This window comes from Odocoileus virginianus, chromosome 3, assembly GCF_023699985.2.
Source record: "Odocoileus virginianus isolate 20LAN1187 ecotype Illinois chromosome 3, Ovbor_1.2, whole genome shotgun sequence".
NCBI classification, from domain to species: Eukaryota; Metazoa; Chordata; class Mammalia; order Artiodactyla; family Cervidae; genus Odocoileus; species Odocoileus virginianus.
Window position 1 is genome coordinate 65,006,196 of NC_069676.1, and position 24,840 is coordinate 65,031,035.

The 24,840-nt window shown below is 42.8% G+C and overlaps 2 protein-coding genes across 8 annotated transcripts in view; both read left to right on the forward strand.

Annotated features, from left to right (window-relative positions):
• Window positions 1-463: 463 nt before the first annotated feature.
• Window positions 464-7,516, forward strand: THG1L (tRNA-histidine guanylyltransferase 1 like). 4 transcript variants are annotated; one of them, XM_020891425.2, is made up of 6 exons: window positions 464-693; window positions 1,535-1,711; window positions 2,619-2,788; window positions 3,600-3,688; window positions 4,894-5,001; window positions 6,034-7,516. In XM_020891425.2, the coding sequence occupies exons 1-6, from the start codon at window positions 503-505 to the stop codon at window positions 6,193-6,195; spliced, it is 897 nt and encodes a 298-aa protein (XP_020747084.2). In that variant the 5' UTR covers window positions 464-502; the 3' UTR covers window positions 6,196-7,516. The 4 variants fall into 4 exon arrangements, with proteins under 4 accessions (XP_020747084.2, XP_020747085.1, XP_020747087.1 ...); XM_020891426.2 differs by lacking the exon at window positions 464-693 and adding an exon at window positions 720-1,001; XM_020891428.2 differs by lacking the exon at window positions 464-693 and having other exon boundaries at window positions 1,543-1,711; window positions 2,714-2,788.
• A 2,188-nt stretch (window positions 7,517-9,704) lies between these two features.
• Window positions 9,705-24,840, forward strand: part of LSM11 (LSM11, U7 small nuclear RNA associated) — a 47,939-nt gene continuing 32,803 nt past the window's right edge. For 3 of the 4 annotated variants that reach the window (XR_011486952.1, XM_070465718.1, XM_070465717.1), the window contains exons 1-4: window positions 9,705-10,163; window positions 14,471-14,610; window positions 16,555-16,638; window positions 17,103-17,311. Coding sequence is in view for 3 of the 4 variants with exons in the window: in XM_070465718.1 (XP_070321819.1) it covers window positions 9,719-10,163; window positions 14,471-14,610; window positions 16,555-16,638; window positions 17,103-17,311 (878 nt within the window). In the remaining variant the exon portion in view is untranslated. Of the gene's footprint in view, window positions 10,164-14,470; window positions 14,611-16,554; window positions 16,639-17,102; window positions 22,261-24,840 lie in introns of those variants that run through there. The other variant, XM_020891429.2, reaches the window with a different exon arrangement.

The following is a 24,840-nucleotide window of genomic DNA, read 5'->3' on the forward strand; positions in this document are numbered from 1 at the left end:
TATTTAACGACGTTGGAAAAATACTCAAGGTGAAAAATATAAAAATTGTACAAGTGTCTGATTCTAATTTTGTGTGTTCCCCGTGTAAACATAATATATAAAGAGACCGGAAAGAACCATCCACAATGCTTTGGTGGGGAGAAGGGAGACATCGTGTTGATTTTCCTAATTATATTTTCCGATATATACCACATTTTTTACAGCAAATTAACAAATGCTATTTGGAAAGAAAAAAAATCACAATTAAACCTTAAAACTTGGCCAGAAATGAATTTTTTTAAATTTCGTGAGAATGACTTGTTGCAGACCGGAAGGACATATGGCAGCAATCAAGAATAGTACTAAGGGAAGACTGGAACCCTCTTTCCAGGCCCGGAAGTCCATTACAAACTACAAGGAGAGGCAAGCGAGATGCTGGCCTCCACTACGGCTAGAGCGACCACGAAAAGACGCAGGAACTTCCGGGGCGGAGCTCTCTGTCCCTTTCCCTTCCTTGAGGGAAATGTGGGCTGCTGGCACATTGAAAGTTCGCGATTGCTTGGCTGCTACTTCCGTCACTCTGAGACGGTGCTTGAAATTGGGAGCGACTATGGCAAAGAGCAAATTCGAGTACGTGCGGGACTTCGAGGCTGACGACACATGCCTGCCCCACTGCTGGGTGGTGGTACGGCTGGACGGCAGGAATTTCCATCGGTGAGCGAGCTCTGCCCGGGGCTGCGTGCTTCGCAGGCGTTTCCGGTGAACCCGGCCCCTCGGTAGCAGCCCGCAGCTCGTGGTTACCGTGGTAACGCGGCAGCCAATGACTGCGCGGCTTTAAGCATCACGCTATGTGCTGTCTACAACTGGCTTGAACGCGAGTAGTCCGGATAGTTAAAAATGAGACAGGGTGCTCCCCTGGTGAGGAGCTGGCCTGAGGTGTCCATTGGCAAGGCTGTAGTGGAAGAAGTCACTCTTGGGCGCATTATTTCAGCTCTTCAACCGATAGCCAAACTGGTTGTTAGGTATCTTTGAGGGCTTACTGTTCAGCGGCCTGTTTAGGGCTTGCTGTGGGCAACGCTATGCAGAGTATATTCTTGTTTCATTATAAGTAACAGAGCACATGGACTGGATTTAGAGAGAAAAAGTCAGAAAAAAACAAAGTAACAGAAAGATGGGAATTTCTTTAAAAATGCTGCTTTGGTAATGATTACTGTAGTTAAAATTTATTGAGCAGTCCAAGGAACCAGGCATAGTTATGTTTGTTACCTCCCTCTAACCTTCAGGACAATCCTATGAAGTAAATTTATCCCCATTTCACAGAAAAGGGAGTGGAGGATTAGTATATATGTTCTTTTTTCTCAGTTGATCAGAGCTAAAAAAAAAAAAAAAACCCTGGAGTTCTTAACGAAATGGGTTGGGTTGTGGCTCCTAGAATGTTTGGACTCGCAGCACTATTACAGTGTCTTCCTGTATGAACAGCCTGTTTAATCTGTGGTATTACTGACAAGGTCTCTTGCAGCCATGCCCTTTTCCCTTTTCTTTTTCCCATATGAAGGTTTGCTGAGAAACACAGCTTTATAAAACCTAATGACAGCCGTGCTCTTCATCTAATGACCAAATGTGCCCAAACTGTAATGAACGAACTGGAGGATATTGTGATTGCATATGGACAGAGTGATGAGTACAGCTTTGTGTTCAAGCGAAAAAGCAATTGGTTTAAAAGAAGAGCCAGGTAATTCTGTGGCCTAGCTCCTTCAGAAAATTTCCTGCCGGCATCTGGCTTCTGCTTGGGCTTCCCTGGTGGCTCAGCTGGTAAAGAATCTGCCTGCAATGCGGGATACCTGGGTTCAATCCCTGGGTCGGGAAGATCCCCTGGAGAAGGGAAAGGCTAACACTCCAGTATTCTGGCCTGGAGAATTCCTTGGACTATATAGTCTATGAGGTCGCAAAGAGTCGGACAGGACTTGAGTGTCTTTCACTTTCAAGTTTTAATCATAAACTTGCAGACTGTAGTATTTGCAACTGCAGAGTGTGTGTGTGTGTGTCTATATGTGTATATGTACACACACGCACACACATCGATACGCTGATAATGTGTATAGAAGTTTAGACTTGTACTTCCATCTTATGTGGGCATTCTATATGCTTCTTTATTCTTTTTCTTCCATTTCACATCACCTTAGCTTCTAAACTGAACATTAAAACTAGAAACAGAAACTAAACTTTTAAGTAAGGAGGATCTCAATACAAATTAGACAAATCTCATATTTAATTTGGCAGTATGTTGAAACTCTCACAGAAAACAGGTCATGTAATGAATTGGTGTGTTTTTAAAACAGTGGTTCCCCCTCCTCCCAAGACCTGAAGAAAATCCTCTTGAACCTTCAGTTCACATCACATCCTATAGAAAAACATTTGATAATAGTATAACTACTTTATAGGACTAGAAAGAGAGGCAGACTGCATTTTAAATATATAACAAATATTAAAATAGTTTTTCTTGACTCAATTTATATTATCTCTTGGCTCTCCAGACAGTTTGTGTTATCACTGTGTTGCACCCACATACCCTGTCATGGCGTTGAATTAATATCATGTATTTTTTCTTTTCTTGCTCTACCCAACCTACCTTCTGCAAGTAAGTTTATGACTCACGTGGTTTCCCAGTTCGCCTCCAGCTATGTGTTTTATTGGCGGGATTATTTTGAGGACCAGCCCCTTCTGTATCCCCCAGGCTTTGATGGAAGAGTCGTGGTGTATCCTAGCAACCAGACTCTAAAGGACTATCTCAGCTGGCGGCAAGCAGATTGTAAGTGAAACCAAATAAACAGATGTATTAATGGTTACATCACTAGTTTCATTGTATTAGAGGTGATGCTCTGAAATAGTTTTGGTTCATGTGTATTTTGTTTGGAATGCAGTATTTCAGGTTTTTAAAATTAATTGAAAATGTTTGAAAAATTGGGTATTTTATTTAAATATTCCTTATTTTTAGCTTTTTTTTTTTTAATCAGAAGATCTGGCAATACTAAGTCTGTATTTCCACTTAGTATTGGTCAGACCCTGCATAGTGACTTCTGCCTTTATATACACATACACACACACACACATGTGCACACACATGTGCGTGTACACAGGAGCCAGTGTGCCTCAGCCTCTGCTTCTCTGTTTTCCTCTGGTCACCTGCTCTGCTTTCCACACTTAGGTTCATGCTGGCTTTAGTGGGTATTTGAGTTGTGACCTTGCCTTACATGATGAAATATTTGTGAGACTTTTACTCATTTGATGTGTCTTGATTTTTCCAGAAGAATTGGAAAAGAGGTGGGACTAATACAAATCAAATAACTTTGAAAGTATTCCTTAGCTTAATGCACAAGTTAACAGACTTGTGTGAAGCACAGCTGAAACAACAGGATAAAACTGTTAGAAAATAAGTTTTTTTTTCCTGCTTCACTGCTTCCTTGTATATTCCCTGTGTGTGACTTTTGGCAGGCAACTAAATGTTTCTGAGGTCTCTCTACTTTAAAGAGGAGAGAAATTGGGCTCCAGTACTCTTTGAAGGGTGAATATTAAAAAAAGGTTGTATATCCCTACACAGTGTTACTCTGTTTTCCTTGCAGGTCACATCAATAATCTTTATAACACGGTGTTCTGGGCACTTGTGCAGCAGTCTGGCTTAACACCATTACAAGCCCAAGAGAGATTACAGGTATATTGATCTTACTGCATTAAGACTTCAGGGCAGATAGTTAATGATCTCTCGTGACATTTTGCCTTCTTTTTAAGCTCTTAAGTTTTTATAGCTTTGTTTTGAAAAGATAGAAAGATCCCAATAGTAGCATGTCTTCTGCTTGCTTGCTCTGTGACTGTGGGTAAGTTGTTAACCACTCCCTGAGCCTTGGCATCCTCTGCTGGAAAATGGAATTAATGGCTCTGCACTCCCCACACGGTGATGCTTGACTGGAACTGCAATCGGCTGCCCTCTCTACAGGGCACATGGCTCCTCTTTTCTGTCAGCCCCACCTGGCTGCTTCATCATTGTCATTCCCTGCTGGGGACCTGGAGTTTGGGGTTAGGACTCTTGTGTATCAACAAGACTTCAGACTCCGGGGAGTCAAATAATTGTACTCAGATGTTTTTGTTTAATTTTACCTCTCTGCCTTAGTTTTTCATAGGTAGAATGTGGAAAGTAATAGTTCCTACCTTACAGGTTTATAGTGAGAATTTTAAGTGGCATGAGGCATGTAAAACACAGATAGACTAGTGCAAAGCACACTGTAAGTAACTAGTAAATACTTTTATTATTAGATGCTATTTTATTATTAGATGCTACTTGCAGGTAAACTGAAATGAGATGATGTGTTGTAATAACTCCTAATACAATGCCTGGTACATTATAATGACTCAGTAAGTGGTTGTCATTATTAACAACAGTGATAAAGATGTGTAGCAATAATAGGAAGACTGGTAGATGTAGCCTGAGTTTGGAAGCACTGAATTTAGATTTTGATTCTTATTCTTAAGTATAAGAGCACCATTGGCCTTGGAAAATTTACATAATCTTTCTAAGCTTCTGAGCTCTCATCTCTAAAATGGAGATGGTTATGAGGGTCAAATAAAATATACAAACTATCCAGTACACAATCAGTACTCTTAACTATTAGTGCCTGTCTCCATCACAATAGTGATTGACAAAGCCAGTTACTTGCTACAGAAGAGAACTTTATGGATTTTTGTATTTAAATAAGATTTGAACTGCTCTTAAAATTCATTAATACCTATATGATATTTGATGAAATGCTTCCACTTCTTGATTTGTTGCTAGAAGTTTAGATAAGAGAGTGGAATGGATAGGTGGGGCTAGGGGAGAGAAGAGACCTACAAAGCTTTTTATATTTGTTTTTATTTCTTCAGGGAACTCTTGCAGCAGACAAGAATGAGATTTTATTTTCTGAATTCAACATCAACTACAATAATGAGCCACTGATGTATAGGAAGGGGACTGTGTTGATATGGCAGAAGGTAATGCTGTTATGTCTAAGGGAAAACGAAGGTCAGAAAGAAAGCCTGCGCCCAGCCCACACTTTGTCTTTCCTGCTGTCCGTGTGATGATGTGACTCCAGTCACTCGCACAGATTAGACCTTTGCCAAAACGAGATGCTATAGATTATTATTATGGATAATGGCTTTGTCAGTTCATCAGTCAAGTTTGTGATGTGGACTCCCCCCTTCTATAAGTAGAATTGCAGAATTTTAGAATTTATTTTTTTGTGTCATAAACTCTCCCCAAATAAAATCAAACCCCTTTAACAGGTACAGTGCTGATAAGAGAATTTTTGCATTCAAAGAACATTTTTAAAAAATCCCACACTGGACCATTAAATGGCTCACCCATCCCGAGAACTATAATTTGAGGAACTGATGTTGTATGTGAAGGTTCTTTCCCTTACAGAATGTTCGAGAGATTCTCTAGACAGTCATAGTTAACTTAATATTCTGTCTCCTTTCATCTAAATCCTTAATTCTACCAATATTTTCTCTCTGATCCAGCTCCTGGGCATAATGATGTCTCTAAATTTATTTCCTTCTGTCTAAAGTATTTTTTTCTGAAATGAATGTTTTTAAGTATTACGGGAGTAAGTATCCTAAGAGCTCAGGATCTCACTGGCAACTTCAGCTCTTTTATTAGTATTTTTAAAGTATTTGTTCTTTGGACTCGAAGGTGGGAAAGCAGAAATATCTTTAATTCTATGGTTATTGCTCACAAGGAACATAGAGTCCCTTCTGTGTTCCTAAGATCTCCTCTCAAAATAGAGCAGCATAACTGTTTAAAAAGTATTTTTAGTTGTAAAGAAATTCAGGTATGGTAAGATATGTATCTGCCTGAAAATATATATTTGTCAGAGGTATTGGATTGGCTAAAAGTTTATTTGGGTTTTTCGAAAAACCCAAATGGATGTTTTGGCCAACCAAATATATAGCTCACTTCTCCGTCTTCAGTGTCCCAAAGCTACTGTCGAGTGAACAATGTCAATATTTTAACGTTACCTATAGGTGGAGGAAATCACAACAAAAGAAGTTAAGCTGCCAGCAGAAATGGAAGGAAAAAAGATGGCGGTGACCCGGACCAGGACTGTGGTGGTGCCCTTACACTGCAATATCATTGGGGATGCTTTCTGGAAGGAACATCCAGAGATCCTAGATGAAGACAGCTGACCCTTTGCTTTTCAGTCCTGGCGTGCTTAACCATCTCGGCCCCCAAGTCTCCTGACTTTTGGTGGCCCTAGCATCTGTGCCATGCAGGTGTCCCGGGAGTGACATGACTCTGGTTGGGAGGGGAGCGGAGAGAAAAGGGTTGGATGTGGGTGGTATATCTTATTCTGCTTTAAGTGGAACACCTTTTTTGCAGTGTTGAAACATGGTTCCTTTGGTAGAAGTGCATTTTAAAAAAAAATTGCGGTACTATTTTTATAAAGCAAGAACTATGTTATGCCTTGTAGATGAATCATTTTTAGATTGTGGCATGGGTCTTACAAAAACCTGTCAAGCTTTTTTCACCTCTTCTAGAAGATGAGCCCAAACTTCACTGTCGCCGGCTTGTTCTTTACCACAGAATCCAGTGACCTCGGTAACCTCACCTTTAAAGATGAATTGCATTCATCTTTGGCAGACCTGGAGCTAGTATAGGTTGATGCCTTCCCAGTGCCTCTGAATGCAGGAATTCCAGGGCAAACTCAGGGCTTTGTGCCATTATCCAAGTTGGCAACCTGGGCTGAACTAACGAGTTGTAGCTTGGGTGTCCTTGCATAAATATTTTGTGGACTGATTTTGTGGAGTTGTCAGCATGATCCTCATCATCTCACCAGGGGCAGTGATCACAAGGCTGCTTACTCTTTCTCAGGAGAAAGAGAGTTACATGTCTATATGGGAGAAGGAAAACGTGAGAATGAATGAACCAGGAGGAAGATACTCTCTGTCGTCTTGGCACTTCAGTTTTGAACGTCACCTTCCTGTTGGACGTCCTGAAAAAGATTCTCAGGTAGCCTCTGTACAGTAAAACGACGACATTTGACCTGGAGAGCAGAGGGACCAACACTCATCTTTGGGTCACAGGCAGTAGAGGAGCCCTAATGGTTCTACCTGCTGATGTGCAGCCGGGTGAGGAGCCACAGGAAGCGCGTGTTGCTCGTGGCCTCCGAAGTGAGGAGGCAGTGGGGACGGGGTAGAGAACTCACATTTCCTTTTATGTTCATTCCATATTTTAGAGGAAAAAGATTAATTTGGCTCTGTAAAGAATTAATTAAAAGCCCACATCACAGTGCCTGGTCTCACACTGTAGAATTTACAGCCAAGAAAATGTATTTTTGAAAGAGCGATGGCTGGTCTCATCTCACTAATTGACACCCCATCTGTTGATGCCTTTTTTCCCCTCCCTGTTCTCACTCCACGGGAATTGGAGACACGGTTTACAATTGGTAATTGATAAAATTTCTTTGAGAAGAAAAAAAAATAAAGGTTTCAACTCCCTTGGCCTAAATTTTCAGTTTTTTTTTTCATACAAATGCAGTATATGAGTCCAACTTTAATGTGTGAACGTCCTTACATAAGCCAGGCTCACATCCCTTCATCACAGTGGTGGTTCACAGACTTCTGGATGCAAAAATTTACTTGAAATGCTCATTTAAAATGCCAGTTCCAAGCTCTCTCCCCATGAAGTTTGGGATTCAAAGACTTTTGATGGGTGTGGTCAATATGCCACACTTTGGGTAACTAGTCTATACCAAAACCTAGACTCGTACATCGAGGTACACTGTGATAGGCCAAGTGAGGCAGTGAGAGTGTAGCTCTTGATTGGCAAACATAACGGTAAATAAATTACAGCATCCTATATCAAAACAAGTATAGATAAGTAGGTGTTTGTACGAATTTTTTAGACGCCACCCAAGAAAGTTTTGTGTTTTCTGTTGGTGTTATGTGATACTACAAAGGTATCACTTGATATTGTTAGAAGATAGGAGGACATGTGCTTGCTGGTTTGCAGCAGTTTGCAAGAGTGAGGTTTGTCTTGGGGAGGGTGGTTTTGAGCAAAGGAATATCCTGGGTTTAATATTTACACTGTAATCATACCTATTAAGTAATGCTGTCAGAAGCAGTGTTGGATGGGACTTCCCTGGCTGTCCAGTGGTTAAGACTCTGGGTTCCCAGGGCAGAGGACACGTGTTTGATCTTGCATGCTACATGGCCTGCCCCCTTCCCACCCACCCCCCAAGTACTGTTGGCTGGTTTGTCATCTTTATTTTGCAGTATGTCTTTATTCTAAAGTATACTTCACAGTTGTATATTAATTTTCATCCTCTCTTAAGAGACTAGTATTTTCTTGGACTTCCTTTCCAAAGCTTAAGGAAACTTTAAAATATACACGGAAGCCACTAGTATAGAGTTTATGCCAGTGGATTGCCCTTTGGGAGAGTGGTGACAGGAAAGGGATTCTTGTGACCTCTAGGTGACTGGAGACATCTTGGTTCTACTGGTTGAGGGCCTTTGATGTAGACTACACTATTATTTTAACATCAAGAAACAAGGTTCTGCTAAACAGAGGCTCTAAAGTACAGCCAGGTTTTATAAATTTGCCATCCCAGTTGTGGGATCCTCCTTTCCTCCAGGTGCTTAGCAATACTTAGAAGAACAGTGATGGGGAATTTTCTTTAATACTAGCATCTTTCTGGTGTATGTGTAAATTTCTTTTTGCCTAGGTGTAAGAAATACAGTACTAGGGTCCACTCATCATCCTTCACTTTCATTGTACACTTAATGTTAACATTCGTAGAGCATTTATTACACCCCATATGCATATGCATATCTTTCGCTCTTCAGACAGTTTCTTGAAACCGTTTCTAGCAGAGGCAGACACGACTGAATGAACTGAACTGATCATATCTCAAAAGAGAATGTAAAGCTCAGAGAAGCGAAATAGTTGGAGCCCAGGCGTCTGAACTCCAGTGATAATGAGCATAAGAACAAATTGGGACATTCCTTGCCCTCTTCCTGGGCTTCCCTGATAGCTCAGTTGGTAAAGAATCCACCTACAATGCAGGAGACCCCCGTTGGATTCCTGGGTTGGGAAGATTCTCTGCAGAAGGGATAGGCTACCCACTCCAGCATTCTTGGGTTTCCCTTGTGGCTCAGCTGGTAAGGAATCTGCCCACAATGAGGGAGGCCTGGGTTCGATCCCTGGGTTGGGAAGATCCTCTGGAGAAGGGAAAGGCTACCCACTCCAGTATTCTGGCCTGGAGAATTCAGTCCGTGGGGTCGCAAAGTGTCGGACGCGACGCAGCGACTTTCACTTTCACTTTGCCCTCTTGCCACTGCTTCCCGCCAGCTCAAGCTACTAGTAGACCATAATTCCAGAGAACGGAGAAACACCTGGGGAGCTTGTCAAGCTGACGGTCCCGGGCTCCATCCCCACCTGGACTACCAGCAAACACCTAAAGTGATAATGATATTGATGGGAAAACGTGCGTTAACGCAAATGAACCTCTTCCCCCGAACGCTGTTGCGCTCCGAGCCCCGGGCGAAGAGCTGCCGCGCACCACACCCCTGGCGGCGCAGAGCGCAGGCAGACGCTGCCCCCTGGCGGCCGCCCCAGCGCAGTGAGACCCTGCGCCGCGGCTGCGCAGTGACGCCCTCTGGCGGCCCCGCTCCTTCTTCCCATCGGCCTCGGCTTGCGGGCCTTTCAAACATGGAGGAGCGGGAGCGGGGGGCGAGGTCGGCTCGCGCTGGGAGCCCCGCGCGCCCGCCCAGCCCGCGGCTGGATGTCAGCTCTGACAGCTTCGACCCGCTGCTGGCCCTGTATGCGCCCCGCCTGCCTCCCATTCCCTACCCCAACGCGCCCTGCTTCAACAACGTGGCCGAGTACGAGAGCTTCCTCAGGACCGGGTTACGGAGCGGCGGGCGCGGGCGGGCGCGGGGCGCGGCCGCTGGCTCAGGGGGGCCCGCTGCGGCCGCCGGGCCCTCGGGCCGGACCCGCCGCCGCCCGGACGCCCCCGCCCCGGACCCCGAGCGCATCCAGCGCCTCCGCCGCCTCATGGTGGCCAAAGAGGAAGGGGACGAGGCCGCCGAGACGCGGCGGCGGGGTCCGGGTCGGAGCAGGAAGGCGCCGCGCAACGTGCTCACGAGAATGCCCTGTGAGTCCCGCGGGCGGGGCGGGGGCCGGGCCGGCTGTCCGGAAGGCGGCGGCCCTGCAGGCGTGTGCCGGCTGACAGCCGCTCGGCGCGGACCTGTGTGTGTATCAGGGGGAGGGTCTTGGTGAAGGCTGAAGAGATAACCAGCGACCGTGGGGAGGTCAGCTTGAGGAATTCACGGTCTGTATGGGCAGTGAGCGAAGAGTGGCAAGGCTCTAGAGGTAATAAGTAGCCATGGGTAGCGTCTGCTTGGATAACATGCATAAAGGTGATGGGGGCCACAGAAGTGGCCATAGAGGTGATGAGGAACCTGCTGAAATCGGTCTGCAGGAGTGACTGGGGGGTGGGGGGTGCCCGGGGGATTCTGGAGAGGTGGTGAGCCTGGAGACGGGACATCATGGGGAGGATTTGCAGAGGTGATGAAGTCTTGGGGCCACTCATGGTGAGAAGAGGAAGGGCACAGCCAGTATTAGGGGAGGGAGAGTGGTTTGGTCAGTGAGATTTGTGGGTGATGGGACGCAGTATGAGGAAATTGTTCAGATAGCACAGGAGACATAATCTCATGACCTCTGCACATTAAGTGACAGCTTCGTTCTCAGTGCTGTAAGCAGGAAGGGCTGCAGGGTCTTGACATACATATGTTCACTGGAATGCAGCAGGCGCAGAAGGCCACTAAAGGGCAGACACTTTTACAGCCTCTCTGCCGGCTGAGTGCAGGGACTTTTGTCTGTCAGGCTCCTATTACCATATGCACAGGTTATTTTGAGTTCTGAAGGTGTAAATGGCACGAGGGGATTTCTTGCAGCCTCCTAATAGTTCCTTAGAGTAAAGCTATAAATAGCAGAGATTGCTAACGTGTGAATTAGGTCTTGTATAAACGGAATAGAAACAGCCCAGGGTCATATCTTCGTTGTCTGGCAAGCAGTTCTGACATCTGCCCCATGAACACAATGACCTACTTAGCCATTCAGAGCATCTGTATCCTGATAGCTAAATTGTGGCATTATTAAGTCACTGCCTTTGGAATGGAGGGTTTTGCTAAATAAAGGAATATTTTGTTTCTTTCCTAGAAGTGTGTTAAGAGAGCAACATCCTGAAAACCTGGGTGCTGTTAGCGGTGCCTTTGTGATTACAGTGCCAGAGCATCACTGCCTAAGCTAGGGTTTACTCCAGTTTGCTTGCCCAGCAGTGACACAGATTATGCATGTGCCTAAATTAAGAGCAGTTTGGGGGAGCTTATTTTGCCCATAGTTTTTGCCACTATCAGATATTTGAAATGCCTTCCGAGTCTCAGATTGTAACATTTATTTCCATTTTGCCAATTATTGCTTTGCTGCCAAGATTTTCAAGACAAAAGAAGTATTTCTATGTGGTGAGTGGTTTTGGCTTTACCGGTGGAGCACTTTGCCATATTATTAGGATGAAAGAGTGTGAAAGCCAGCTTTATCAACTTTCCACAATTAAATGTATGCCTAGAATCAAAGTCTCAAAATGTGCTCTAGGCACTAAAAATTTTAACCCCACCATTGGAAACATGGTAGAGATGAGTAGATATCATAAAAAATTGATGATCTTCAGGAAGCAAAAAACGTATAGAAGCAGGGGTGAGGATTAGATTTTTTCCACAAAAGAATTCATATAGAAGTCAGCTTTAGGTCTTGCGGTTAAGGAAGGGCATGCTTGACGATAACAGTAATTATTTAAAAATTAGGCTGTTGAGCATGTAATAGATGCTAAATAAGCATGTAATATATGCTAAATTACATATAGCAAAATTCACTCCTCAGGTGAGTAAAATGGTTATGAATTCATCACCACAATCAAGGTATAAATCAAGGAGTTCCCCAGTGATCTAGTGGTTAAGATGCTGCACTTCCTATGCAGGGGACGCAGGTTCAAACCCTGATCAGGAAACTAAGATCCCACATGCTGTGTGGCAAAAAAAATAAAATAGCATGTAAAGTTAAACTTACCATAGGGCCTGGCCCATACTGAGGGCTCAGTAATTGGTGATGATATTGGTGACAGTGATGCTGCTGCTATTGTTGATGTGAAGGAGAGGAGCTTGGAGACTCTTGAAGTGAACCAATAGTATGATGAGGCTCTGGACTGTATTGTTGGTTGTGGAAATAGAAAAGAAAGGTCAGGTCTTAGTTATTGAGAATCTCTTGTCTGGACTTAGTATTGGCTATATGAAGGGAAAAATAAAAGAGTGGGGTTAAAAATGACCTGGATTTGGAAGGCTGTGGCTCAAGGGTAATGGCAGTGGAGAGCGGGATTTGGAAGAATAACTTCTTCAAAGATAAGGCATAGATATAGTTTTAGAAGCCTGGCTCATATCCATTTGGAGTTTGTCACAAATACTGCTGAGAAGAGATTCAGAATGTGCCTTGTGATTCTGAGTGTGGAACTTTTTTTATCTCTTGGGATTTTGCTCTGATAGGTGGTGCCAGTGTTGTATTTTTGATCACATGAGAGGAATATTCCCTGGAGTTACACCTTGTTAAATCTTTGGAAGAAAAAAAAATCAAAAAAGGTACAGATATGAAGGTTGAAAACCTGAGTTTACCATTTGTTTAATTAGAACAAGAGGTTTTTGTTAAGGCATGCTTGTCCATTCTCCCTAATTTGGGGGTGTGTGGGGAGTAATGCCCCTGTTTTCTTCCAAGTTGGAAAAGGAGTGGCCTTTCTAGCCTTTGTGGGACATATGTGTATAGTGGGAAAGAAGAGTGAATGTGGAAGGCAAGTAGAGTAATCTAGGCATTGTGACCAGTTTCTAAGAAATTTAATTATAGGAACTTATTCATTACATGAAACTAGAAGTTACCTAGTCTAATCTCATCTTATGAATGGGGAAACTTGGACTTGTAGAGAAAAAGCTGCTAAGTTCATACAACTAGTTATAATGACCTAAATGTTGTTTATAGTGCTTGATTTGACACCATCTATAACACATATCCAGATGTGTGTATATATACATACTTTAGTATGTCAGAGGTTCAGAGAATTTTAAAATATGGCTAGAGGAGGGATGGATAGTGAAGGTCAGGCCAAAGTTCTCATGTTCCTTTCCAAGGCCACTGTTTCTGACCTCTGCCTTCTTGCTGAATCTTCAATCTGACAAGCTCCTATTTCTCATCTACAAAGTCACTTAATCCAGGAGTATCTTCTTTTATTAACTTATCCCTGCCATCATTTATAAGCCAGTCCATGAGTGAGGGGTAAGGAGGTTAAGAGTAACCACCTTAGGTATCCAAATTGAAGTGCAAGACACTTGTTCTCTTTTATGCTTATACTAAAAATAAGACAGAGATGTTTTTCTTTGTTTACTATCAATGACAATAACTTCCAAAGAACTGTGCTTTTCAGACTTGAGGGGAAGAGTGAGATTGTGTAAATGTGAGTGTGTGTGTATGCATGCATGTGCAGTTTTCTTTAGGGAGGTTTTATGTAGTACAGTCACCATACTGTGATGGCTAAATTAACATGAAATAATAAAAATAAAACTCAGCCTTGCTTTCAAGCTCTGAAAAAAAAAAAAAGAATCCATCATAATAAAGGCTGCAGTTTATAGTCCCAGCATTCCTCACATGAATTGTTACATCTCTTTTTGTATGATGCTTATCAGAGATTTCATAGGAGTCAGCTACTCAGCAGGTGCCTTTACATCAGTGAGGCCTGGAACATAACCAGGCCTCTTCCTCCTCATGTGAAGATGATGTTCGCTGAAACGCTAGTGGCCTAAGAGCATGAGCTTCTGCGTGATGTAGCTTAGACCGAGAGGGCCAAAAAGCCATTCTGTCTTAGACGATTGCATGTGTTTCAGGGCGGATGAGTCACACGGTTCATTTCCCTTAAACCTATGACCAAAGTTCTTGGTTCTTTGGAAGGCTCAAACTGGATATGCAGTTCATGAGATTTATCCTGAAAAAGGTTGTTATACAAGGCAGAGAACTGAGAAGAATCTAGCTGCTGATGTGCACATTTAGTATAGTGTTTTTTTGCCCCCAAAAGTTTTTAAATGATGCTGCCTCTTAGAATCAGAGACATCATAGAAATAGGACATGGAGATAGTGAGACATTTGGTAGCCACGCGGGGGGTTTATGCATGTTCCGGGGGTCTTGTCTCATTTCAGTGCACATTGCCTACCCCTGACATGCTGCCCCCGGACCTTCCTGCTCCTGTGGCGTGGTTGCCAGAGCCATACCATGTTGCCTTGTGTTGCTGGAGATGCTTGGGTGGTCTTGGCTGTTAGTTCTGGGAATGAGAGCAGGTATTCATTCTGTGCTGACGGTTCTTCTTGTTTCAGTGCACGAAGGCAGCCCTCTGGGTGAACTCCATCGCTGTATCCGGGAGGGGGTGAAGGTGAATGTTCACATCCGCACTTTCAAGGGACTTCGGGGCGTCTGTACCGGCTTCCTCGTTGCATTTGACAAGTTCTGGAATATGGTAATTAAGCCTTCCTCAAGGAACTGGAGCACCTCCTAAGGATTAAATCTTTTATATATCTCAAGGACTTTATTCAGCAAAACCTCCAGAATAACTTCCTGGAAGCCCTAGAATCTTTGAACTCGCTAGGACAACAACAAAAAAGTTATTTTTATTGTTTTCCCTGAAGGCAGTGGCTTTCACCTGGGATGATTTTACCTATGCCTCCTTCCCAGGGATATTTGGTAATGTCAGTTTCTGATTGTCACGACTGTGGGATGGAGTACCACCGGCATCTAGTGGGTAGAGGCCAGGGCTGCTGCTGCGCACCCTACAGTCCACAGACTATCGTGCCAACAACAGAGAATTATCTGGTCCAGAATGTTACTAGTGCCAGGGTTGAGAAATCTAGCCTTAAGGAATAATTACTTATTACATCTTTTAGTAATTTTATATTGATTTCTTACCAGTTATTTTTCATTCGTTTAAAAATATTTATTGACTTTCTACTTTGGCTGGGCACATTGTTAGGTACAGAAATTTCAGGAAGGAACTTAAACTACAACTTTTGGAAAGATAGATGAGGATAGAGGGGAAGCAGCCACATTAATAAGCCAGACACTTTGCACGGTGTTCGCTTATGAAGGAGTGTGCCATGCCCCCTCAGTCTTCTAGAGGCTTACTGTCTATTCACGAGACATTTGGAAGAGAAAAAGGACACAGAGCACAACTCCGATACGAGACAGTTCAAATAGGAGCCACCGGGGCTTTGTAGTGTTTCTTTCCATATGATCTTCCGTCGCCAGTTTTTCTTCTCTTTGTGCTTTATCTTCATCTGTGCATGCCCCTTGATTATAGTAGTAGTTGCTAATACTTATTAAGCACTTGCGATATGCCAGATCCTGTACAAAGAACTTTATATATAATAACTCAGTAAATGAGTTGTAAGTCTGTCACTGTTCTATTTCACAAATGAAGTAACTGAGGCTAGTGATTTTGGAAGGTTGGTCCCAAATCACACTCTTAGTAAGTGAAAGGGACTGTAACTTTATCTGTTCTGGCTTCTGAGACTGTGTTTTAAACTGTATGGAGTCATAAAACTTGGATTCAAATCCTAGCTTAACATTTGGTAGTTGTGTAACTCTAGGCAAAGTAATTTCTCTGAGCCTCAGTTTTCTCATTTCTAAAATGTAGGGGGGAAAATGTTTTATTATTGTAAGTTTGCCTTTGAAGGGAAAGATTTAAGAGAATATATTTGACAGTGGTGGCAATAACAATACTGTCAGCTTATGTTTGTAAGATGATTCACACTTTTCAAAGTAATTTCTCATACATGATCTCATTTGATTCTAATGGCTGTCCTCTAAGGTTGATCTTTCATCAATAAGAATTCACCAGCATTTCTGTGTATTACCTTGGTTAGTCGCTTCATTGCTGTCATAAGGCAGAGAGACTGAAAAGGGAAAATCGGGAGTAGTGTTTCTTAAGGTGTGGTCTGAGGCTGTCCTGCATCAAAATCATGGGGTTTCTGGTTAAAACAGAAAGTTCCCAGGTGTACAGAATCAGACTATCTTGGAGAATAGCCTTAGATTTATATTTTGTCACATTATTGACAGGAAGATTTTTTCAGAAATTAATGCCTGTGGTGTTAATACATCTCTGGTCAGTAATGTGTTAATAAGCTTCCTAGATTATTCATGCTCCCTGAAATTTAAGAGCCTCTACCCTGAGTTTGCGATGGACCCTTACCATAAGAGAACCCCATCTTACATGGTCGTAACAGCTTGGTGTTCCTATTCAGAGGGGACCATGTATTACCATTTGTTCCTGCCCAAGAGCTGAGTCACCTGTTTAGTCTGGTATAATTAGATGGTATTCTGCCTTTTAAATTTTTTCCTGAAAGCTATAAAAATAATATTTTGAATGATACCATATTTTTCCTTCCTTTGGTCTCTTTTTCTCTAGGCACTTACTGATGTGGATGAGACCTACCGAAAACCTGTTCTAGGCAAAGCATATGAACGGGATTCTTCATTGACTCTCACCAGGGTAAGCAGTTTCCCCTGACTTTGAGTACCCAGTGTGTTCTCAAGCTAAGGAATTAAGATCATTGAGCCTAGGGATCAGGGTTTCCCAGCAGTAAAGCCCTGTTGCTGTCAACCAGGCATGCTTGGACCAAGATCCTCATTAGTCTGTTCTCATGGATCCAGTGAGCAAAAAATGAGTCTGTATTTCTTACTCGCATATTGTTTGAGCAACAAATTACCTCATCAGGTCTGAATGTCTTTCAGTTTTATACCATAGAAAAAGTGGGTACCTTTTCTCTTGACATACTTACTGATTTATCTGAGTTATGGCTAGAAATAGAAAATTTGTTACTAACTTTTTTAAAATTGCAAAGCAAACAGTCTACAGAGCATGATTAAGGAATCTAGTCTTTCTTTTGTATATTGAAAAAAAGAGATGTTGAAAACTGAAGAGAAGGCTAATACTTGTCATTGCTTTCCTTGCAGCTCTTTGATCGACTAAAACTGCAAGATTCTTCCAAGAAGGAAACAGATTCTAAGTCTGCAGTTGAAGACTCCACTCTCTCCAGATACTCCCAGACATCCACATGGAAGGTGGCCTCGGTGTGGGGAAGAGGAGACACCGACCGGAGTTCACGCAGGCGTTCCCGCTCCATCCCTTCTTCCCTGCAGGCGTCTGCAAGGGAAGAGTCCAGGTCAGAGCTGTCAGGGAGGACTACACGGACAGAAGGGTCCAGTGCGGGGGGTACCTTTTCCAGGGCTACCACCCTTTCCAGGGGCCAGTCCCGTAAGAAAAAGAGAAAGCCCAAAGTGGATTACCAGCAGGTTTTCACTCGACATATAAATCAGATTTTCATTCGAGGCGAGAACGTCCTGCTGGTTCATCTTGCACAGTGACTGGCTCAGCCTCACTTGAGCTTTGGTTTTAGAAATACAATGCATGAATTGCTGCTATGCTGTATCCTAGTATCCCAGTGTAACTCTGAGTTGGAGTGATCCCTCTGGTCCAGCATGTGCAGAGCATAGAGCCAGGCTCGGGCCCTCTGGGAGATGAGGTCCTAAAGGGAAAACAGGGCTTGAGAGGGTGGTGGGTGTTTGCATTAATATCACAGCAAAAGCTGTACAGAGCATGGTATATGCATCTGATTTGGTATTATGGTCTACTGCATACACTCAAACCAAATATAAGATCTTGAATTGGGGAGCATGGTATGAACTGAATTAACTTCACAGACACTATAGCATGGGAAGGAGAAAGCCTCCGCAGGAAGAATGATCTCATTTCTAGAAGCTAGTGCCCTGAGTACTCATGAACTTGTATCTAAGAGTAGCAGTATAAATCACCCCGAGCCCTGCATCCGCACCTTGTAACTAACCTTTAAGTTTCTTTCTTGATCGAGGAATGTACTTTGCTATCTCTTAATATCTGTAAGATATAAGAAGGCTACGCATTTATGTAAGAGTGAAATCTGGGTGGGTGGCATGCTCCAATGAATGATGTGTCTTCATCCCGCTCCATGTTATGGGAAGAAATAGGGGACCTTGTTGTTGGTTTTCCTCTTGCCAGAGGGAGTTTCTGCAGATGGTGTACCAGTTGGGACTGTAGGATGCTCTTGTCCTTCTCTTCTTTCACTTTTGTGGCATGGTGCTAGTGCATGTACCTGCGTATTGCTCCTCTGTGTATAGTGTGACCTGTCCTTTGAGCTTTATAGCAGGAGGCTGTGACTTTCATGACTGGCTGCAAAGAGTTCTGCATGAACTCAAGCATACACACACATCATGTGGCTGAGAGTACCCTTTCTGGGCAGGGCTGGCCCTGTCCTGAGTGTCTTTCAGGATGGTTTTCCATGAAACCGGGGTGGAGTTTTATTCCCTTGTGTCAGGCCAAAGAGGTTCTCACAAAGTACAACAGCGGTGTCTCTAAGGGACACGTTACTCAGCCCGGCTTGAGTAACCGAACACCAGACCACCTGCTACTATTTCTACTTGAATTATATGCTTTTTCAATCACCAGTGCAAAGTAGACTATATCTCGACACAGACTGTTAGGCAATATTGACCTTTTGTTTTGTTAGTTTATGTTAGGTTTTATTTTAGATATCTTACATTCAAAGTGAGAATGAGAAATAGCTCACTAGTTAAAATGTTTGAAAAGAAAAACTTCTTCTGCTGTATTTGTTGTGTAACTTAAATGAGCCTTCTGAGAAGCAGGTGAGTCACGCTCAGAGAGTTGGGCTGGGACTCCTGGGCCTTCATCTGGCTGGGCCTCTGGCTCTTCATGGAGTGAGAGGAGAGCAGAGTAACCCCTCTGTGCCTCAGGTTTTCCCCACCAGACACCTACCTCACAGGGGTACTGAGGAAAAGACTCTGGGGAAGGCGTTTTACAGTCTTTTAGCATATGTAAGTGCCATGAGTAATCTTTACTCACTCTGTTTCATTGCTTGCTAGAAGTTCACTGTCTCATGAGCAGAGTAGGTGCTATATAGTATAAGAACATAATCTCTGTAGGTGTTAACAGTTATGATCTTCTTGTCATCAGAAGGCAGTGACATCTTCAGGAACTACTTTCCATGTTCCATTCCTTTCTTCTAAGGGACAATGGAAGTTCTCAGAAGAATATCTTTAGTGAAAGAAAAGTAACAATTTTTTTGCTGCTCTCCCACATCCCAGCCCCCACTCTTTTCTGGTTGTGATGAGAGGGAATTCCCCTGCACTTTTTGGGGGGTTTATATGCCAGCACTGAAGGAAGGATGTGAATCTAAAAATAGCACATCCTTGAAAGGGAATCTGTGGAAGTTGTTTTATTTGATTTTGTTTCAAAGTGGGTTTTAAATATACTCTTTAGAACCAGATGAGATGCACTAAACATTTAGAAAGGTTCTAGTTTACACATGCAAGTGAACACTTATCTTTGGACACTGCCAGTCTGAATCTTTTTAAGTAGTATGTTCTAAAATCAGTCATCTTGTTAATCGTCAGGTACCCCACCTTTACCGGTCTCCCCTGTTTGACTGTCCCCATCTGTCTGTCTGTTATGTCCCTCAGCTGGAAGCTGTAATAGTTACTAGATGTTCGCAATAAAGGAGAAATTAATCAGTGTCCATTGATTGTAGTGCCTGATTAAATCTAACCTTATTTTAAACACATGCCTATTTCCTTGTTTACATATGATTTTCATGTATCCACATAACGATTGATTTACTGCTTTTCTGCCCAACAATTATGGCTCTAAAAATTATTTTAAACCTGTGTGCGATCTGTCTTGCGTGCCCATACCCACCCCCCCATTTATTGGTTTGGACAGTGATTCTGGGATGAGTACTGTCTAGTAAATGTGATGTTTTGTACAAAACATGATAATCATTATTTTAGAGAAGTAAATTTTAAAAATTATTGCCTTTTCTTTATTATTGGAGAAATTTTTCAAAACGAAGGAAAAATATATTCTAAAAATGTGTATGCTGCTCAAAAATGTGATCATCTAGGACATTTTTAACAAATTGCTATGGAAATAACTGAAGTCTTCCTCAGGAGAAGGCAAGGAAAGAAAAAGGGGAAGTAACAACCAGAACGGTAGATTTCTGGAGGCCCCCCATCAGCTCACCAAGGGGGCCCTAAACAGCTGATATACACCACAACTGGCTTCTGGTATTCTCCAGGGATTTGAGATTGAGTCTCTAGTTCTTATTTTTTTTAACATTGAACTGAAGTTCTTCAGAGTAATCTCTAGAGAAGTGTTCCTGTTTTCAGGGCAGACCTATGAACTTGTTGAGGTCTTCTCAGGGGTATCCAAGTTTGTTAGAAAGTAACACGGGACTGAGAGATGGAAGGTGTGGCTTCACCCCCAGGACGATTTCATGGGCCATTATTTGTACACAGAGTTGGTTCTACTGCTTCACCACTAGGAGAGGCTGCACTTTAGGTTGTTTGTGCTGGTATTTAGGAAGTATTTCTGCTTTCTTTCAGAGACCAGTTATGATAGAGGTGGGCTGTTTGTGAGATGGTTAGCTAGAGTTGTCAGTGGCAGGTGGCCTTAGACCAGTTGATTCCTCCTTCTGCATGGTGCATGTCAAGTCAGAAAACCTAGAAGCTGTTATCATTAAGGTCAAGATGCATAGGAGTCCTTGCTAGAGTCGTTAGTGAATGAAGAAGGGCTTTACCTATCCTCATGGTGAAAAGGTCCAGGAGTACCTTTAGAGAGTATCAGTCCCAGCCTCAGAAGCCTTATACAAACCTAGGTGTACTGCTTGTACCCCTTGAGAAGGAACCTAACGATGCAGAATGGATATTTGTATTTCTGTTTGTACTATTTTCATAGCAGCAGACATGGGCAAAATCATGAAATAGAATCTGTTCTGTAAATTAGTTTTTTAAATTTTCTCCTATTTTTGCCTTTAGGAACAAATTTAAATTATTCAAAGACAGCTAGCTGTCACTGGTGCTGCCCCAAAGCTTTCTAATCCTTTATATATTTTTATGAATGAAATGGTTGCTGTGGGAAGACCAAGATTCATCTAAGAGTGTCATGGTATAAACAGAATGGTTTGCAGTTGTTTGAATTTTACTTTTCCTATGCCAGATATAGAATGCAGTCGACCCCTTTTCAGTAGCTTCTGTTCATCAGCTTGTGTGTTTCTGGGTAGCAACTCCCAGAAGGCTTTTCTTAGTGTTTGTGAAGAAAGAAAATCTCATTGAGGCCTGTGTTGCAAAGGTGGGTGGTCTGTCATTACTTCCCGGCAAATTGAGTTGATGGATTTAAGATAAGCCTTTTGGGGTTCCTCCATCGTTTCCTGGGCTTTGAGGAAAGGGTGGGCCTCCTTTACTCATGGTGTTTTGAGTGTGTTTCAAATGTTTGTAAGTTCTCTTGCACGCCTCTAATAAAAATGAAAGCTGTCTGTCAAGACATGGCTTTGGATGGTTTGGAGATCTAGGAGGGGAAAAAAGAAGTACACCTGAGACCTTCAGTTGGTCTTTTATTTATTTAGAATAAAAAGTAGTTTGATAAGCTACCAGAGCTAGTGCTTCTTTAGAAACATTCTCTGAAGAGATAGGAACTGTCCCACAGGAAAGCTATAAAAGCTATTCCCAGTACATTGCAATTGCTTTTGATTTTTAATCCTTTGGAGCAAATGTCTGATGTTATGTTTTTAGAGCTGTGGGGGGAAAATGTTCTTTAACAAAAATTTAGGGGTGTTACTGAAACAATGACTGGCTGAATTATGTGTGAGCTAAGCTCTAGGGCAGCTGTCCAGTTCTTTTTCTGTTGTCCTGACAGTAAAGCAGATAGTAAGCGATGTCTTGAAAAGTGATTTGCTTATTCCAACCTGACATCTAAAGGCATTAGCCTCCTATTTGGCAGCCCTGGGGAAACCCCTCCACACCATGACTTATTACCTTGTTTTTTAGACAAGACTAAACCTGGATGACTCTGTGTATTAATAGTTTCACTCTTCATATACCAGCTGCTACAAGAAAAACCATGACTTTTAATCTTGTCTTAAAATTACTCCTCATTGTTAAATTCACCTAAACCCTTCCTGTGTATGAAGGGTTGCTGCTAGTAATGTCAGTTTGCAATGTTCTGCTTTCGGTATTTGTCATATGGGAGTCTGGAGACTGTAATAAATATGATTATCTTAATAAACTGGCTGCTTTGTCTCTGCTAATTGAGGAGGGATGGGTGGAGAGGAGGTGGCAGGGGAGCCTGTTACCCATGAAGACACCCATCTAGAAAGTTAACACATCACAAGCCTTCTGCAGTCTCATTGTTGTAACCTTGTGCCTTTTCTTTAGTAAAGTACGCATATCTAGATCATTATCCTCCAAGTTTATTTGAAGTTCACACTTAGAAAAGGAACTTGGCCCACGTTTGTGAATTCTCTTCTCTAAGCCCCAAGCAATGGTCATTGCCCTGTGAATTTATCCTACCTAATAGCTCACTGGTGTTAATCCACTCTCTTCACGACCTGCTGAGATCACCATTGACTCAGCTCCCCGTGGAGGATTTTACCACATCTCACTGATTGACACACTTCCAGGAATATCTGAATTTGCCACCGGCTCCTCTGTGCACATACAGAAAGTTGATCTGCCCAGAGATTTGCCACATTGATTACTTGACATCCTCTGTGTGCTTCTAGCCCTGAGTCACCTGAATAAGATGGACAAACAAAAATGACATTGATTCTTAGAGGGGGGAACCTCAAGGTAACTGTCAAGACCCAATTCCCTGCTTTCAAAGGATCCGTTAAGTTGGGCACAGTTGACATACAGGAAGTTTGTAGCCATCACAGTGGAGAAAAGAGAAGCAAGACCCTCAAGCTCCAGTCCTGGCACTTGCTTGTTTGTTTTACATCTCAAAGACTTGTGATTAAATAAAAATGTCCTCATTAATCAAAATAAAGTCAGAAGAGTCTGCTAGCTTGACCTACAAAATGCACAGTGGTGGTTAAATACTGGCAGGGAGTGGAGGCCAGTGGAATGAGATTTATCATGTTACTCTCCTCTTGCTTTCTGGATGGCAGTGGCAAAGAGAAACAAGTGCTTTCTCCAGCCCCGTTTTCTCCTTGGACAGGAGTGAAGGGTATGTCAGTCTGCTCAGCTACCACTAGATGGCAGTAGCTTAAAGAGAACTGCTGAAGTGAAGACTCCTAGAAGGACCTGAGGCTCCGGATCTCCAGTTACTCTACCATTTACTGTTAAACATTCACCAGTCTGAACCGAGATAATCAAGGAAAAGCAAACTGTAATCAACCCAAGTGGCAATACAACCGTCTCTTACCACTGCTGAGTTTCCATAATGTGAAGCTAAGGAAGCCTGACGGCAGCCATCAGCCAGTGAAAGTGCCTAAGGAACGGAGAAACGGCAGAGTGTCCACTATTTTAGGGAGTCTGTTGCTATTCTCACGTGGTGGAGTTCCTCATTTCTTCTCAGACTGCTGTCAACTCCACCTGGCCCCTTCCCGCCTGCTGGCGGGAGATTACTTCAGGAAAACTGACTTGATTCCCCTATTTCTCAGCTGCTGTCTCGCTTTTGGAAACAATTCACTTTCTCCCAGTGTTAATGCCTGATGCTCCTTTATGAGACAGGTTGCATTTCTCTTGTGATTCCACAACCAGAATAAAACCTCCAGACCAAGGCTGCAAGCAAGGAAAATTTCTAATAGACACGGAAAAGTGTGGTGTTTTAGGCTGTGCACTGGGAGCAGGAGAAATAGGTGGGAAGTGCTGGTAAATCTCCCAGCACTTCACATCAGGGCCTTCAAAAGACCACGTTCTCTCTCCATCAAGGAATAATTTCCCAGCAGCCTATGGTGAAGAGGAATATACAAGTGCCAAACCTACTACATACGTTACCTTGTTCAGAAAAAACCACAGCAATGGGGAGATTTTATCCCCAATATGTGTGAGAGGGAACTGGAACAGATTAAATAAGTTACCAACATCTCCCCTGGTAATAAATGGCAAATTTGGGATCTGTCTCTCTGACTCTTAAGTTTGTTGCTAGCCAGTTGTACCTTAAACATATCAAATTTCTCCGGCATTGAATAGGAAGCTTTGAGGACAAGTGGAGTTAATCCCCTTAGATTAATCAGAAACCAGAGAGCTGATTTAAACTAAGAGCTTTTGGTTTTTCACATGTCTAGTTCCTTTTGCCCAGTTCTTTGGCTGAAAGTGGACATGTCCGTGGGGCTTCGTGGCTCGCAGAACAGACTGTGGCGGTGGGCACCCCCAGGGTAGTGGTGCAGCTATGGTAAGAGTGGCTGCCAAATGAGGACCATGTGGTATTTCGTTTCACCTACCAGTTGGTATGGCTCTGGAAGTGCCAAAGGTTTTTATCAACCTTGTTAAAAAGCAGGTGGGGAAGCTAGTGATCTTTCCCAAGTCCTCAGAATGCATGTAGAAAGCCTACCACCCCTTTCTTTCCAGTGTTCTCCAAAACCTGCTAAGAATGCTTTCTGTAGGTCTTGACTTATTCATCTTATTTAAAAACAAAACAAAACAAAACAAAACTTTTCTCAGTGCTAAACTCTGGATGTGCTAAAGCAGGAGAAAAGGATTAGCTGAAGGCCTATAGTATTCCTAGAAAGATTGGCAAGCTGTCTTGTAAAATTTCCCTTCAACTGGATGATGTGTTAAGTTTCCAGAATATGACAATCCTAGAAGGAGCCCTTATCTTAGATGCTCACTAGTGGTTTTTAAACCTCAGTTTCCTCATCTCTAA

Coding starts and splice junctions, on each gene's coding strand:
- THG1L (XM_020891425.2), top strand. CDS start 503: ATGTGGGCTGCTGGCACATTGAAAGTTCGCGATTGCTTGGCTGCTACT. Junction 2,789..3,599: donor CAGCTGGCGGCAAGCAGATT/GTAAGTGAAACC, acceptor TTTTCCTTGCAG/GTCACATCAATAATCTTTAT. Junction 5,002..6,033: donor CTGTGTTGATATGGCAGAAG/GTAATGCTGTTA, acceptor CGTTACCTATAG/GTGGAGGAAATCACAACAAA.